At 40.4% G+C, this 18,169-nt stretch overlaps 1 protein-coding gene across 1 annotated transcript in view; it reads left to right on the plus strand.

Moving 5' to 3' along the window:
• CCDC170 (coiled-coil domain containing 170) overlaps window positions 1-14,305 on the plus strand; it is a 76,859-nt gene extending 62,554 nt beyond the window's left edge. Inside the window, exons 9-11 of the mRNA XM_063098374.1 lie at window positions 1,264-1,506; window positions 11,693-11,929; window positions 14,105-14,305. Of these exons, the coding sequence (XP_062954444.1) occupies window positions 1,264-1,506; window positions 11,693-11,929; window positions 14,105-14,305 (681 nt within the window). The remainder of the gene's footprint in view (window positions 1-1,263; window positions 1,507-11,692; window positions 11,930-14,104) is intronic.
• Window positions 14,306-18,169: the final 3,864 nt, after the last annotated feature.

The raw sequence follows: 18,169 nt of genomic DNA on the forward strand, positions 1-18,169 counted from the left end.
AGTTTGTAAAAGAAGGCAGAGAAATCTTGTTACCGTCAGCGACATTCAATAGAGCTACAGTTCTTTCTAAAGTTCTTAGATATTGATTTTCATTCTCCATATCCAACACCATTCCTTCTCAAGTATTACAAAATTATTAAAATCACCAGTGTTTGAAACTTTCCAGTGTAAATTTATAATAGAGTGGAATTTGACATGAAGAAGATCAGGAAAGGAAGTTTGGTTAGAGAACTGTTAAAAGGGCCTTGTTAGAAAGTGACCTGGGCGTGGGCACAGCTGTCACTGTTATGCAAGAAACTCAAAGCAGCATTTTAGTACGTCCTTCCCACCTTCTAACACTTTACAAATGCAGAGTAGATAATTAGGAAAAATGTGACGATCTTCAGCTTGAACATTCGCTAATTCTACATGATTCGGATTCCCAATGTCTGTAACAGATGACAGAGGTTTCTGTACTTAATATTAATATTCTGCTCACTAATTGTGATATGTGGAGCCCAGGAGGATTTTTTTTTTTTTTTGTCTTAGAGTCCATAGTCATTTTCTAAAAATCGCTCAAATTTTCTTCATCAAGTTTGATTGCCAATGACAGGCACTGTTTGAGGACCTTGTTCTCTGCCTGCTTTGTAGATTTTATGACAGGCAAATAACAAAGACACCCTTGAACTAAAACCTTCTTAAAGACCCGCTATTTCTAAGATTTTAAATGTATGAACTAAGCTTTCTTAAAAATCTTCTTGGTATATCATACTTTAAAAATATATAACCTCTCATGTTGGGTGTTACTCAGCCCAGTTGTAAGGGATTGAAGTTAGCCAGTCTAGGTTTGCAGTACTAATTTGCACACCCTATCTTGTTTCAGAAAACACCAGTGCAGGTATTGTCACCACTGGATGTTGGAGAGGATTTAATCCCTCTGTCTTATTATATTCTGCTCTAGATAAACCCATTTTAGTAGTTTTAAAAGTAATTTCACATTTTTATTATGAGGCACATAATGTTGGAGAAAATCAGATGTTGAAAGCGGACTCCTTTGCACATTTTCTGTGGCTCTTTTGTCCCCTACTTTACAGCTACAAAATTAATTCTTGGAAAAAAATTTGAATAAAAAATGTAGTCAGGAAAGGAATTCAATGACCTTTTTCATTGAGTTACAAATTAGCCTTATTGAAGTGCAGATAAAGATCAACATTATCTGGATAATTCATTTGTATTTACTGACCGCTCAATTATTTTAAAAAGTCCCTGTTTGTATTAAACCAGCTAAAGGCTCAGAAAGAAAGACTGGAGAGCAAAGAGCTGCACATGAACCTTCTCCGGCAGAAAATAGCCCAGTTGGAGGAGGAGAAGCAGGTGCGCACGGCCTTGGCCTTGGAGAGGGACGAGGCCCATCTCACGGTCAGGAAGTTAGAGAAGAAGCTGCAGAGGCTGCAGAAGGAGCTGAGCATGTGCCGAGAATCCAACACTGAGCTCAAAGCCAAGCTGGCTGACACCAATGAGCTTAAGGCAAGTGCGTGGCTTCGTTTCCATGTAGCTTTTTCTAGTTACCATCAAAGTTGATGCAAGAGAATGGCAGCCTTATAGTGGGCACATCAGAAAAAAAAAAAAAAAAAAAAAAAGAGAAAAGATGAAAACTTCCTCTGAGTTTCTGGAATTGTGGAAAAAATACAAAAATTACACAAATCGGAATATTACATAAATTTAGTGTCTCCAATATTTGAAGTGAAGCTGTCATTGTTGTGTGTGAGATCAGTCAAGAAGGGGGTGATGTTAAGCACAGAAAATAAAAACACTTCTTCAAAGTGTGGGTGACTGAGCCATTAGGGATGATGTGGAGATTTATCACACAGCAATTTGCTTAGGAAGAAATGACAAATGGATACAACTGTCTGCTGGGAAGGGTCAGGCAGGCAATGGTATTTATGTTGTGCCCTGTAGGATACATCATACCGAGTGTGGTGTGGGGGGTGCAGAGGGACAGGTAGTCCCTGGCTTCCAGGCGTTCGACTTCTAATGAATACAAAGAAGAAAGAAATGAAAACTTACAAGAATTTAATCAAGATATTTAAATGTCATGCATGTGTGCCACTGGCAATAACATGTAACTTACTACGCACACATCGTCCCCACCACATACATACTGTGAACACAGCGGAAGATAACATCCTGGCTCTTTGCAGATGAGTGCCCTGAAACTGACTTTTGGATTGTTTCCAAATCTGCAAGCAGACCAGTAGGGAAGAAGAATCTGGAACTAAGCCAGCCCTTGAACATGTGTAGCGGAGACAATATTTTAGAAATATTTCCCACTGTATTTTCCCTTCTGAGTAATTAGCTCTTCCCTCTCTGAAGCCCTTCTGCCATCAGGACTAGGTCACCAAATTGAGGCGTGTTTCCCTAGAGAAGGGGAGGGCAGGCATGGCCCAGAGGAGGGGACATATCTGAATACAAAAAAAGAGGGAAGCAAGGGAAAGCTCTGAGGGGGTGCCATGGTGGGGAGAAAACATCAGAGGAAAGTATCTTCAACACCCCCTCACACCTCGAGACTGACCTGGGGTGGGGTGTGTTGGGGGGTTAGGGTGGATGGAAGCCCTGAAGTCAGCATCAGCTCCTCCCACCCTGGCTGGAGGGGGCTGCAGGAGGTGCTGAGGCAGGGTGGCTAGATTGCACCCCGATTCCCTGGAGCTGGGAGTGTTTGCTGGAAGGAAGGGACAAAGTGGTCCTCCATCAGAGGCTCTGGGGCAATCACCTAAACTATGATCCATGCCAGTTACAGCCAAGTTTTGAAAGAGCAAAGGGCAATGACAGGGCCTTGACTCTGGTGAGTGAAACCTCACGGATTTCACCAGTCACATAGCAGATACAGGAGAGATGTAGGGGCAGCATGAAGACCAGAATCATCTCTCCTAGCACCTCAATGATTTTCCTCCACTAGACATCATCTCAGGAAGGAGGGAAGGGAAGAATTCCCAATAGATAGAGTAATGCATGAATGAAAACAAATTTTAAAATCGAGGAAATATGGTTGGTTGCAAATACCAGCTGCTCTAACAGTTTGGGGTGATGGTGGTGGGGAGTTGGTTCCTTATTTCTTCCAAAGGACTAGACAGATTATGCTAAAGTCAGTGTGGCTGGGACCTTGTATCAGCTGCTCCTGCCTGCAGGGGGCGCGGCTGTTTGTCTCCAGGCTGGAGGTGCCCACCCCTCTTTGACTTCCTTGCTTATGGGGCTACGGGAGCACTACTTTGTTAGAGAGAATAAAGGACCCTAAATACTTCCAAGGAAGCCAGGAAGGAAAAGCTAAAGAAATGGAAGTCAGTGGAAAGACAGCTCATAGTGGGGGGATGTCATGGAACAAAAAAGGGAAGGGAACTTTGCAATTATAGCTAAGGTGCAACCAAACCTTTGAAAACAAAGCAAAAGGTTGCGCTCCAGAAAACAGTAAGGAGAATTTATAGACCTGACCTAATACTTTTGAAGAGTCCCTCTTACCCGTAGGGAAGAGGTTCTGTGTAGACACAGTATGGCTAATCAGGAGCTGTATAGTCTTTCTTGAACACATATTGAAAAGATGCAATAGTCTCCTGTATCTTTCTGATAAAACTTGCCAAGACTTCACAAACATAGATCACTTCCCAATGCTGTCATGGTTTTTAGCACAACATCGCTTCTGATCAAGGAACAGTAGATTGGATTAGAGGATGATAATGCATGGCAGTTAAATGCAGTGACACAGGTGAATAGAAGGTCTGACTGGTTGCTGATGGCACCATGGTAATTTCTGGGAGGCAGGGAGTGATGGAAGCAGCTGGGCAGTGGGCAGGGGCCAGATCACAGGGGCCTCGTATGCCATGCTAAGATGCTTGGACTTATCCTCTGGGTCCTGGGGAGCCATAGGAGGATTTTAAGAGGGAGGGCAAAATTGTCAGGAAAGAGACTGAAAAGAAACAGAGAGATAGGGAGAGAGCAGAGGTCTTCAGAATGAGGCTCTGACCCATAGTATCCAGTGCAGCAATAAGATAAAGCCTGGGGGAATATCTCCTACTCTCGGCTCTGGAAAATCAGTGACTCAAGCCTGTATAGTAGTGGATCGTGGTGGTGGTGGGTGAGGGCTTTGAGAACAAGCCAAGTTTTAGTAGGCTGAGGGATTAAAGGAAGTGGAAACAAAGACGATGTGCTACTCTTCTGCAATACTTGAATGGAAAGGGGAAGAGAGTAGGGAAAATAAGTAAAGTTGGCTTGTGTGTGTTTACTTTTTTGTTTCATTTTGGATAAACAGATCCACACCTGTTGACAGATAAGATTTAGGAAAAGTTTAGGAGAGACTGGGTTTGACTGACTCAAGAACTGCTTAGGCCCCTAAATGTTCAGATACAATGTTAAGTCTGCCTTCCAGGGGAGAATAGAGATCTCTGTAACTTACTAACACAGTGAATGCCAACTTCATGCATTTATGAGATTTCAGATGCAAAATAGCTTTTTATTTTTTTATTTAAGACACCTGAGATTAGTGTCCAAGACAGACTAATGACACCATCTATCCATCTTTGTACATTGCCCAAGCTTGTCCTATATGAATTTTACTATTCATAAAGCAACATTTCTGAACATTAACAAAAATGGCCTTACTGTATTAGTCTGTTAGGGCTGCCCAGTTACCACAAGGTAGGTGTTAGTACAGCAGAAACTTATTCTGGAGGCCAGAAGTCTGAAACCAAGGTGTTGACGGGGTTGATTCCTTCTGGAGGATCTGAGGAAGAGCCCATTTCATGTCTCTCTCCTAGCTTCCCATTGCTTCTGGCATTCCTCGGTTTATAGCTGCATCATTTCAGTGTCTGCCCCCATCTTCACGTGACCTTCCCTCTGTGTGTCCCTCTTTTTCTGTCTCTTATAAAGATGCCCATCTTTGGATTTAGGGCCTTTCCTAATCCAGGAAGGTCTCATCATGAGATCTTTACCTTAATTATATCTTCAAAGACTCATATGCTAAATAGGGTCCCATTCACATTCTGGGGTTCTGGGTGGATGGAACTTTTGGGGGGGCACTATTCAACTCAGTACATTTACTAAATTAATAATTTAATTATTTATACAGGGTCCATAGAAAATGACAGTTTGAATTATATTTCATGCAGTAAAATTTCCCCTGAATCCTAGATCAAGAAAAAGTAGACCTTTTCATATGAACTAGTAAATTTTAATTTGGCAGGCAAACAATCCCCTCCTTGTGTTGAGTTAAAATAATCTTATTATAATATTTCTTACTTATGTGCAAACTTAAAACTATATAGAAATTTCTTAATCTTTTTACATATTTACTGTTAAGAAAATCATAACCAATTTAGAAATCAAAACAAAGGATAAATAGAATCAAAAAAATTAGTGATATCAATTCAATATAATAGATTGTTATTTTACTAGAATCACCCTTAACAAGAATGTGTAGCACTGACTGCCCACAGTGCAGGTTCTTTCACATTTCACATGCTTATAGTTTATTTTCCCTGAGGATAGAGCAATTATTCCACCATGTGTTCTATTTTACTACTGCAGAGACTTTATTTGTCATGCCATGATATAGTTTGGCTTTCACTTTGCATGAACATATTATTTATGTATTAGCTGTATCTTTGCTCTTTTCTCATTAAGCTAGGATAATTAAAGTAGTGCTACCAGATGGCACAAGCAGATCTTTACACACAAATGTATATGCAGGCACTGAAACCAAGTGGCAGAACTCCAGAGGATGTGGAAAATGTGTTGCATAACTCCTATATGCCAGATGCTTCACGGCCTGCATCAGTTATGATTAGTTTCAGCTGAGTATCTCTAAACACCCCATAACATCAGTGGCTTAGACAGGAGAGACATGCATTCCTTTCTCACTGAAAAGAAGCATGGCAGTAGACATTCTGTGTTTTGAAGGATAGCTCTACGCTCATCAGCAGCCCTGGCTGGCTGTCCTCTGCTCCAGCACCTAGTGGTAGCTTTCATCAACACCACCTCTTAGCCCAAGCTAGCTGCTGGGGCTCCAGCCTCATTCCAGTCACCAAGCGGCAGGAAGGGTGGAAGGACACCTGTGTGCTGCTTTCTAGGAATGACACACTTCTTATGTCTCCATTGGCCAAAACTTAGTTCCTGGATCTCATTCAGATGAAGTCAGCCTGAGAAATGGGTCTTTATTCTGGGCAGTAAGAAAGGAAGGAAGAATAGCTATTTGGTGGAGAGCTACCAGCTATCAGCCTGTACCAACTATCGGCCTGTACCATGTGGCCCAAACTTAGCTGGGAGCTGTGGCCCCAAATTAGCAGTCAGACAACCAAAAACTAGCAGAAAGCCCATTGTTTTATTGCAGTCTCTCAAGGAAACACCGAAAGGGGTTAACAGTCTTCAGCTACTGCAAAGGTCTCCCCTGCTTTCTACCTCTCTTGATATCTCCCACACAGGACAGCTGCTCCTCATGTTGCTGCCCCTCTCCAGAACTTTCTCCAACCCAACCAGTGCAGCCTTTCTTTATCTCTTCTCTCTAACCTCCCATCTGAGACCCAGCTGTGATTATGCAGATCCATTGGCTCTCTGCAGGAGAACCCCTGGGGGTGGTGTGGGGAGTTGGAGGAGTGGAACTGTGCTTTGGTTTCTGCTATATTTCTACCTAGTTAGATCTCTATAGTCCTCTTCAAAGAGGACCATTAGGAGACTCTCCCACCTTTCTGTCCCTCCCATGCAGAGAGCCCGTGCACAGTGCCTGGCTCCTGCCAGTGGCGTTTTCCATGCAGCTTCTTGAAATCCTTCAGCCGGAGAACTTAGATCCTCAAGGGACCCAACACATCAGATTTTATATTTCATATCCTTTGGCCCTTATAACATGAGAGAATTGTTCACCAGATTTAAAAATTCTTTCCCTTGAGGAAGCAGACAGTAGATGCAGTGTTTCCCACAAGAGACACACACTTGAACCTTCCCTGTCCTTGCTGGAGTCTGACTGGTACGTCCATCTTGTTTATGATCAGCTCTGTCCCCCTGGAAGAAAATTAGGAGCACAGTCTGCCACTGGATTCTAGGCTGGCTCTGAGAAGCTCCCTTAGGAGGTTTAAGAAACCGACTCAGTCCCGCCCCACTCCCAGGAATCTGTTGACTTGAGGAGGCTGAGGCCAGCTTCACCACTGCTGTCCTGGTGGCTTGGCTTGCTGTCCTGGTGGCTTGGCTTGGGGCCCCATGACTTGTTCTTGCTTCCTGACAACAAGAATTCAGGCAGCCCTCAGGATGTGATAAAGTCTCATATTTTTCAGAAATTCTTGGCAATAAACTCTTCTCATTAGGACTTGATTCACGAGCGTCTAGCTCTCTAAGCTGTGTTCTATCACCTTTGCTAGAAAGTCCCCTGTAAATGTTTTCCCAACCCAGATGTATCTCTTCTGTTAATCCGAGGTTTTGAATTCATCATACCAATCCCAGCAACTTCCCACTTGGTCACGTATTTTCTCTGCCGCAGTGAGATAGTTTGTGTGCGGAGGGAGTCTCTCTGTTTTAAAGGGAGAGATAACTTTGTTTTAAAAATATTTATTTATTTAATCAATGTAATATCCCCAATTTGTAAAACTTTTGATAGTCTGCAGAATAATGTTATTTACAGCAGTATGTTTTTGTAATTTATAAATAAGTATACATATATTCAAAAATTTTTACTGATAGGATCCACGATCAATACATTCCCTTTCCCAACGTCTTGTTTCGAAAAGTTTCAAGTCTATAGAACAATTAAAAGAACAGTATGCTGTAATGGGCACTCTTTTACCCTTTACATAGATCGTTAACATGTTACTGATTACCATATTTCACCTGCTGAGAGAGAGAGAATTTTATTTTTACTGAACCACTTGAGAGTCAGTTACAAACATTCTGACCCTTCACCCCTAAATACTTTCCCATGTAACTCTTAAGAACAAGGGCATTCTTTCACATGACCACAATACAGTCAGCACACTCAGAAATTAACATGGAGACAATACTCTAATGTACTGGTATCTAATATACAACTCATATTCAAATATGGGCTTTGCTAACTTGGGATTCATGAATGATCTCCAAAGTCAGCCCCGGCAGGCCTGCACTTGGTGGGTGGCATTTCCTGGTCTCAAGTGCCTGCTCTACTGGTGCCATTTGGTTGACTCCAGAGCTCACTCACAGCGTTGGTGGTATAGTGGTGAGCATAGCTGCCTTCCAGAGCTCACTCACAGTCCCTCCCCCCAGCAGTTGGTATTTCATTTTCTGCATATTTCCCAAGCTAAAGCAGTTGTTCTTACACATTCTTGATTGCAAGTCTCCCAGCAGCTGTCAGTGTCCCCAGGGATTTTGTCTCTGTTGGAAGGAGCCAGTTCAATAGCTACAAACCTGTCCCAGCGTGTCTGCCTTTGGCTTCCTCTCTGTATAGAAAGGTGTCTTAGTCTGCTAGGGCTGCTGTAACAAGATGACATAGACTGGGTCGCTTATGAACAACAGAAATTTATTTCTCACAAATACGGAGGCTGGGACATCTAAGATCAAAGTGCCAGCAAATTTGGCGTCTGGCGAGGGCCTGCTTTCTGGTTCATAGATGGTGCCTTCTAGCTGTGTCCTCACATGGTATAAGCTCTCTGGGGCCTCTTTTATAAGCGTACAAATCCCATTCCTGAGGGCTTTTGCCCTCATGACCTAATCACCTTCCAAAGACCGCACTTCTTAATACCATCACCTTGGGGTTTAAGATTTCAACATTTGAATCTTTAGGGGACACAAACATTCAGACCATGGTAAAAGGAATTCAATTTCTTAAGAAGTTGGGTGTGTTATAGTAGGTAAAATCTGGTTTCTAGTTTACGAGTTCAGCAGGTATTTGACTCAAGCTTCCTTAATGTAGTGGCAGACACGATGGTATAGATCTGATTTTCCATCTGGACATCCATATCCCAAGCAGTCACGTGTCTATAACAGGTCCTAATTCCCATCTCCTCTGACTTTCTAGTGGGATAGTAAAAACCTTCAGAGTTTAGATCAGGTCAACTCATGCTATAGGTCAGATACTCAGTTACAGTGAAGATGTGCTCTAAGCCCGAGACAATGGATATCCATCTCTGACAGCAGCCTCCAAATGTAATCCAAGTTAGCCACAGCCACCTCAAACCCCTTTGTTAATAAATAATCTGCAGTCCAGCAGCTAAATGATAATTGTTAGCTTTGTTGTCATTACTCAAAAATAATACAAAGGGAGATTTCCTTCATCAGGAGCAGCAATGTTTTTAAGTATCTTTTCCCATTTCTCTTTTCTACTCATGACATTGCTATATAACATCTATGAGACCTCTCAATTCCCTCTTGCACTATCTGAGTTTTTTCTAGAAGGTTTTCCTGCAGCCTCATTAACACAAACTCTCCTGTCTTTCTCCCACTCCCCTTGCAGCTTGTCACTGTGCAGGTCACGTTAGCCTCCCTAGTTTCCTTCCTGACACTCTCCCCCTTGGCCTAGATTCTGCCCTAGTGGCAATAGAATGGGGATAGATGTGGCAAGAAAGTGTCCTTCCTTCTCAGGAAAGAAGGGACAGGAGGGAAGGGAGGAGACAGCCAACACTCATTATTTGGTATCTCTTGTTCTATTACTTTCATACTTAATTTTTAATTATTTGGTCATAAAATTAAAACACAAAATGATGCCTTTTCTTTGACAATATGCCTGCACACCTTGTCTAAAGGAAGCTGAGAACTTGTTAGAGCTGTACTGGTCTTTGGCCTATTTATTCCATACATATATGTTCATTTATTTCAAGGCCATTGATTTTGATGCCTTTTAAGGGCTTCTTTGTAAATGCATTTTCAAATAACAGCTTTATCAAGGTATAATTCACCTACTATAAAATTCACCCTTTTAAAATGTACAATTCAGTGGATTTTAGTATAGTCACATAGTTGTGCGAACAGCACCACTATCAAATTCCAGAACATTTTCTGTCACCCTCAAAAGAAACCCTGTACCTGTAAGTAGCTTCTCCCTCATCTCCCCTCCCACCAGCCCCCGACCTTTTCTGGATCTTTCATGTAAATGGAGTCATACAATATGTGGTTGTTTGCAACTGGATTCTTTCCCTTAGGATCATGTTTTCAAGGTTCACCCATGCTGTAGCATGTCATTGAACTCCATTCCCTTCTATTGCTGAATAATGTTCCGTTGCAGGGCTGTACCACATTTTAGTTTTTCATTCATCAGTCGATGGACATTTGGATTGTTTCTACTTTTTAGCAATTATGAATAATGCTTCCATAGACATTTGTGTACGGGTTTTTGTGTGGACATAAGTTTTCAGTCCTCTTGAGTATATACCTAAGAATGAAATTGCTGCATCACATGGTAGCTCTATGTTTAACATTTTGAAAATTGGCAAACTTTGTTCCCCAGCAGTTGTATCATTTTATGTTTCCACCAGCAGTGTGTGTGAGTGCCAGTTACTTCACATCTTTGCTAACACTGGTTATTGTTTGTCTTTTTTATTTTAGCCATCCTAGCAGATTTTTGTTAAGTGGTAGCTCATTTGTATTTATTTTTAATGGTAGTTAAAAAAATTGTGTCTGTGTGAAACTGCTTCAAATTCTTTTTTTTTTTTATTGTGGAAAAATAAACATAACATAAAATTTGCCATTTTAACCATTATTAAGTGTACAATTCAGTGGCATTAAACACATTCACCGTGTTGTGCAATCATCACCACTGTCCATCTCCAGAACTTTTTCATCCTCCCAAACTGAAGCTGCATGTCCATCAAACAATAGCTCCCCGTCTCCCCTTTCCCCAGCCCCTGGTAGCTTCTATGTTCTGTCTTTATGAATTAGTCTATTCTAGGTACCTCATGTAAGTGGAATTATACAATATTTGTCTTTTTGTGTCTGGCTCATTTCAGCTAGTATAATGTCCTCAAGGTTCATTCACGTTGTAGCAGGTGTCAGAATTTCATTCCTTTTTCACTCAGATTCTTTTTGTAAGCAGCTCTGGTGTAATCTTAAATAATAAGCTAATAAAGAAAATGTGCCTCCTACTTTAGGATACTCTGTGTTTTGTCTTAAGATCCTGGGACAGCACCTTGGAGGGGGGCACCATCCCTCCCTTTGTTGGCAATGGAAGGCGGTTGCCACCTTCCACCTCTAGTACTCATCAGGATAGTCAGAAGACACTTCTGAAAAATTGCCTGTCTAGATTTCCCTTGCAGCGGTGATGAAGACTTGCTGAGGGGATTCCAGGAGGGGCTCCCATGTGGCATACCATTATAAGCAGAGATGTTTTGCTCTTCCTAATGTCTGTATACCAGGGATGACCTATTGGTAGGGGTGGAAAGTGTAAGTTGCCTTTGCTTGTGGAGCTCCTAAGCGTGTGCATGCCAGCAGGCTTCATTTTAACATCTAATCCCAGAATCATGCTATTCACCTTTTCATTTCATTGATTTTCCAAAGAAGGGTATTCTAATATGTTGTTTATAAACTATAACTGTCTTAAGACATGTTTGTCCAGCACATATGCTTAGCAAAGTCTGAGTAACTGTTTGGGATAAATTCCATTCTTTATTCATAAAAAAGTCATTAAGTGAATTCCATTAACTTCTGATTTGTCTTGTTTATACAATTTTCCCAAATAAATACGGAAGACATCATCAGCATTCTCTTGATTTCTTAGATTAAAACTTTGGAACAGACCAAAACCATTGAAGATCTCAATAAATCCAGAGACAAGCTGGAGAAGATGAAGGAGAAAGCTGAGAAAAAACTAATGGCTGTCAAGTCAGAACTGGATACCACAGAGTACAAGGCTAAGGAGGATAAAGAAAGGTCCAGAAACACGATAGAAGTGGTAACCAGTGAAGTGAAGACGCTGAAAAAATCTCTGGAGGAAGCAGAAAAGAGAGAAAAGCAGGTGGGTATAAATTTGGTGGTGAAATCTTGTTTAGGAAATGACAGGGCAATTGAAAAACTTGATAATTATTCATACCTTTCTTTTTTTTTTAATACTGACCGTTTATGCACTATTCATACATTTAAAAAAAAATTTTACAAAGCTTTCTAAGTCACTTCAACGTGTCCACCTGCTCTGCAGCATCTTTTTGGCATTCAAATAACCATTATGCTTTACCCCACTTTTGGGTAAGAAAAATAATTCACATTTTCATGGCATGAAATGTAAGAAAGAAAAAGATGTTCTTATTAAAGCCATGGAAAGCTGGTGAAAAACCAGGTTCTGGTTGTGGTAACGTTTTTATTATGTTTAGTGATTGCCTCTGAAGTTTGTGTTGTCCCAGATCTTTTAATGTCAACCAGGGCTTTGGCCTCATGAGGGAAGCCTTATCTCCGGTAGAGATCAGTTGCAGGAAACAGTCCCAAATTTCAGACAGTGGCACCCAGACTTGATGGTGGACCAAGCACAGATGTAAGCTATAAAAAAGAACTCATTCGCACACTGTTTGCAAGAAGGAGCGTTTTGTCTGGAGATTGCATCAGGAGACCAGGCACAAAGATATATGTACCGGGCAGCCTGACCCTCACTGCTTTTGGCTTTCATCTCTTGTTTTCTGAAGTGCAAAGGACGTAGAGTGGATTCTGATCCTAGAATTTTTCTTTTTCTTTTTCTCTTTGGCTGCCTCTGCTTTGGCTCATGTGTCAGGCAGAGTTGGGAAAAGCCAGACTGTAAGAGCGAATGTTCTCAGAAAGAAAACCTCTCAGGAATTAGGGCTTTGGCCACATTTGAGAGGGTGGAAATGTTTGAGGGAAACTTTTTCATTTGGAAGACTAAGTTGGTATCTCAGTCTGTTCGGGCTGCTATAACAAAGTACCATGGACTGGGTGGCCTAGAAACAACATAAATTTATTTCTCACAGTTCTGGAGGCTGGGAAGTCCAAGATCAGGGTGTCTGGTGAAGGCTGCTTCCTGGTTCACAGCTAGCATCTTCTTTCTGTGTCCTCACATGGTATAAGGGACAAGGTAGCTCTTTGGGGCCTCTTTCATAAGGGCACGAATCCTTTCATAAGGGCTCCATCCACATGATCTAATCACCTCCCAAAGGCCTCACCATGTTATATGATCACATTGGTGATTGGGTTTCAACACATGAATTTAGGGGGACACAAACATTCAGACCATAGAAGCTGGAAAGAACATTACATTTCCCAAATTGGACTCTGCATAAGAAATAGGCTGGGAAGTGAATGAGCGAGGGTGGGAAGGTTTGGATGGCGTTCTCCGGGATGTAACTCTGTCTTGGGTTGGATCACATCTTTTCTAAAATGGAAGGTACCTTTAGGGAGGTGCTGCCCAGATAGTCCTGGTTTCTCTCCTGTGTTAGCCTAGAACCACAGAAAGCAGCCTATGAGAATTTGAAGAGGTATGAGACATAATTCGACCATTGTCTCCAGCTTCTTATTTTTCCTTTTTTTGATGAATGAATAGTAGTTCCAGTCCAATGTCATGGCTTGTGAGGTGGCAATCCGTGTGATGTGATTCAATAATAATTTAGAAGTCTTCCTGTTTTCATCAGCTCATACTTCCTTTCCATTTGTCTTTTCTTTAGTTTAAGAGTTTTATTGCCCAGTTAAAATTCCAGTGCATTAGTGTGTATTATCCATTGACACAACTGCACCAACGTTTGTACGGCACTTCCTGGTATGCAGAACACATACATCATCATCGGTTCCTTTGATTCCAATTTCAGAACAGCCCTCTGAGTTAGGTATTGGGTTAGTTCCATCCTGGAGATGAGAAAATGGAGTCGTGCTGGGATCAGAATCTCACTCATGGTTCCTTACCTGGGATTCTTGATTTGGTAGCAAATACCACATTAGTTGGCTCATCCAAAAAGTGATTATGAAATCGCTGAAGGTTGGTGCCTGAAGGGACTTCAGAGGTAATTTAGCAGACTGGCCTTCTTATTTTATAAGTGAGGGAAGTAAGGCAAAATAAGAAAGGTAATTTGCTTACCTCATGCAAACCTGGGTTTCCACGGATTTTTGTTGATGTTGTTGCTGCTGCATTTGGTCCAGCAGTGGTTGATGTATTTTGTTCTCCCAGTTAACATGTTTTTTCTGTTTGATATTGCAGCTGGTGGACTTCAGGGAGGTAGTTTCTCAGATGCTGGGCTTGAATGTGACCAGTCTTGCTCTTCCTGACTATGAAATCATCAAATGTCTTGAAAGACTGATCCATTCACATCAACATCACTTTGTCACCTGTGCCTGCCTCAAAGATGTGAATACCAGGCAAGATAGGCACCCACAAGGACGACTAGAACTTCTTCATTGAAAACCATATCTCTTGAGGGAGGTGGAACTAAGAAATGGGACACAATTCCCAATTGCACAAATTCCCCATGTCTTTAAAATTTGATCAGTGTGTGAATATTGTCACTTTGATATACAGTGAGAATGCATCATTGGTGAAAAAGGATCTCAAGAGTGCCAGACTTAGGCAAATGTTCAGCCCTAAAAACACCTATTATTTAATTCACTACTAGCACTTTGAGACTTAAGAATTCCACTAGATCACAGTATCTAGACTGGGAAATGGGAGTGGGAAATTAACATTTATGGTGTATTTATTATGAGTCAGGAGATTTACTAGCCAATTTAATACTCATAATAACCATGTAGAGAAGTTCTAATGTTTTTATTTTACAGCGTCTCTGAGGCTCAGAGGTGTTACCTACCCAGGGTTGCAGCTGGTTGGTGATGGAACCAGAATGTGCAACCTCTGCAACAAAGGCTGTGCCTACTCTGCTGCTCCACGGTCTTAGTTCCTCCTGAATCCCTGTGATGCTGGTGAAAATTGCCTGCATAAAGGAAGGAAACCATCCCTACGATCAAGAATTAAAGTCCAAAAGTGACAGTTTTATGAGTGTATTCTATATGATTCTTTAAAAAGCACTACAGCTAATTTATTTGAATGAAACATGCATTGGTCAGAGATCTTGTAAGAAACTTACCTGCTTTAAATGTTGTTACCAGATTGCATCTGGTGGTAATTTTTAATATTTGACCAGAGCTGACCTCAGTACTTCAAAAATGAAAACTTTAATGTGAACCTAATCCTGTAAAATAAAGAAATCCTGTATAGTCACCAATATATCAAAAGCACTCACAGCAATGGTACTTTTTCATGATCGGGATTTTATTATAAATTTCTATCACTTTCTGCATTCTTTTCAAATTTCTGTTTCACAAATATTTTTCAGGAAAACATATTCCTAATTTCACTGAGAAAAATGTGTTACTCTTTTGGACAATTTATCATATTTCTACCATAAGAAATGTGTTTTTTTATGTCCCTGAAACAAGCACTAGTGTTTACTTAAAGGAAAGGAAAAAAATGGATCTAGTGCACCTAAACATTCAGAGAAAATGAAAAATATACAACTAACTGTTCATGAGCTGTCAAAAAGTCAATGCCATAAATGAGGCGTAGGCTGCTTCTAGACTAAAAGATTAAAGACACATAACGATCAATTGCAAAGGCTGAAACTAGATTGGATCCTGGTTTGTATTAAAAAAGCATAAAATGTTCTTGCAATAATTAGGTAAATTTGAATGTGGACTCAATATTAGATGATATTAAAGATTATTTTTAATTTTTTAGCTTGATAAATGCACTATTGATTGTTATTCTTAAAGTAATTAAAAATACAAGAACCCATTGTGCTGCACAAAATAAGTGACAAAATGGAAGAAAAAATGAAGATCTTCATTCAAGAAAACTATTATCTAATAAATGTAGAATGGATGCTTAAAAAAAAAGAAAATGAAAAATCTAAAAGAAAGAAATGATTTTGTCACTTACAGGTTGGATGACAAACCATGCAGAAGGAGAGCCACCAAGGCTCTGCTTGGGGGCAAATCATCTCTGCCTTGATTTTTTCTTCATGTGCAAGGACAGTCATATAGTTTGGATATGTTCGTCCCCCCAAAGCTCATGTTGAAGCTCGATCCCCTCTGTGACAGTTTTAAGAGGGTGGGAAATCCTATTGTGGTAATTGAAAGGTGGGGCCTTTAAGAGGTGATTAGATTGGGAGGACTGACCATGCCCTGGTAAATGGATTAATTCACTGATGGTTACTGGTGGTCATGGGCATGGTTCTGATGACTTTATAAGGAGAGATGGTGAAAAGTTTAGCTTCTGTCTCACTCAAGCCATCTGCCATGTGACACCCTTTATTGCTGTGAAGAGTCACTACCCACCAACAGGGCCTTCACCAGATGTGTTCCCTGGACTTTGGACTTCCCAGCCTCTGAAACTGCAAGAAATAAATTTTGTTTTCTTATTAATTACCCAATTTCAGATATTCTGTTGCACACAACAAAAATGGGCTAATACAGATAGTATAAACCATGTTTTGCAAGTGAGCACACATATCTGTACAGCCCTGACTGAAGACATGAGCAGGACTGGCCAGAAGCAGGAGATGCAGCCTCAAATTTTCTCCAGGGGAGGCCTGCAGTCTTAGGACTCTCACATGCTCCAAAGATGCAGTGGCTACTGCTTTAGACCCACAAACACCCTGTGAGGAGAAAGTGACCTCACCCATGAATGCAGTTGTGGGTGGGTATGTGTGTATGGGAAGATTGTTTGTGTATGTTCTGTCTGTTTTTATTCCCAAATATAATCTGTAATAAACTTGATTTATTTTCTCTGTAAATTTATTTTCTATATTATTCAAAGATATTTTAAACAATATTTTAAAAACATAAAATGTGTTACAACATTTCCATTTTTGACATATTATCATTAATTATATAGTAGGATTCATGTAAGAGACTAAAAATGGTCTATAGTGGTTAGTACTACACTTTCTCTTTATTACATGAAATTACATTCCATTTATCCAAATATATGTTTATATAATATTTCTGCTGTGTAACTCAAGTGTATATACAATAATATTTAATACATACAGAAATATTAAAAAATTTTGAATATGATCCTTAGGGATTTTAGTGGAAAGGGTTTATGCGATAAGAAAAATAAATTCTGTGCATGTGTATAGTCCATGTACACATTAACTATTTGTCATTTAGACAAATTAAAAATCCTTTAATAAAGCCATTTTCCTCCGTGTTAAAATGCCAGTTGGTTGATGGCTTTCCCTCTGTGGCAATTCATTCTAAAGTTGGAAGGCCAGCTTCATATTTTTATGTTAGATTTTATTCTTCTATAATATCCATGTATATTTTATGTTGTCCAATAAAATGCATTAGGTTGATGTGATTTTTAGATAGGGTTTTAAAATATTTAATACTAGCTCTTCTACCAAATACACTTGAGTGATCATTGCTTCTGAGGTTATTATTCTGCTCATTGTCTGAGACATCTAAATATATGCATAAAATATCTCAATTAGGAAAAAAATTTAAACTTGATCTATCTAAATTTCCAGTTCTACCCTACAGTCCATTTTATAGATGACTCATGGTCAAGCGGTGGTGATCTGAAGAGCTGTTAAGGAAGCCTGTGAGATACTGTAACAACACCTAGGACGTAGAAGTGGAGTACAATTTCCATTGGGGAAGCACTTCCTGGCTATATAACCTCTGACTTACAAGGCTCCTCCCAGTTTATCAATAGTAACTATCTCCACCTCATCACACACTCCATTTAGTTTCTCATCAATAAGTAGTGTCCGTATGCTTCTCTTTCCATAGGCAGCTTTCATACTGTTATTTCTTTGACTTTGAATAAAACCCATTGATCTTTTGAGGCTCCTGCTAGCTGATATTTAACTTTCTTCTGATCCTCATGATGGTTACCTATTAACATCCTGTCTATTCTCCCTACTTAGGACTTTTGCAAATGGTTCATAGGTATCTTCTCCATGCCCACCGAGGGGGACTGCCTTCATCTTGGGGACTTTAATGCCTGCCAGGCCAACCCATGCAACATCATGTCTTTAGTTCCTGGGACTACTCAGCTCTCACACCTTTGCCTCTTTTTGTTTCAGCCACTCACACCCTAGATTACAGTTTATAGTAATCCAATTTAGATTACTTTAAGCTGAAATTAGAATTCTGGGGGCTCATTTGAAAGATTCATGAGTAGACTAGCTTCAGCTCGGCTCTATCTGGGGATTCAAAGTTGTTGTCTGGATTCTTTTGACTTCTATTCATCTCTCATCTCTGC

Source organism: Cynocephalus volans, chromosome 5, assembly GCF_027409185.1.
Source record: "Cynocephalus volans isolate mCynVol1 chromosome 5, mCynVol1.pri, whole genome shotgun sequence".
In the NCBI taxonomy this organism is placed as follows: Eukaryota; Metazoa; Chordata; class Mammalia; order Dermoptera; family Cynocephalidae; genus Cynocephalus; species Cynocephalus volans.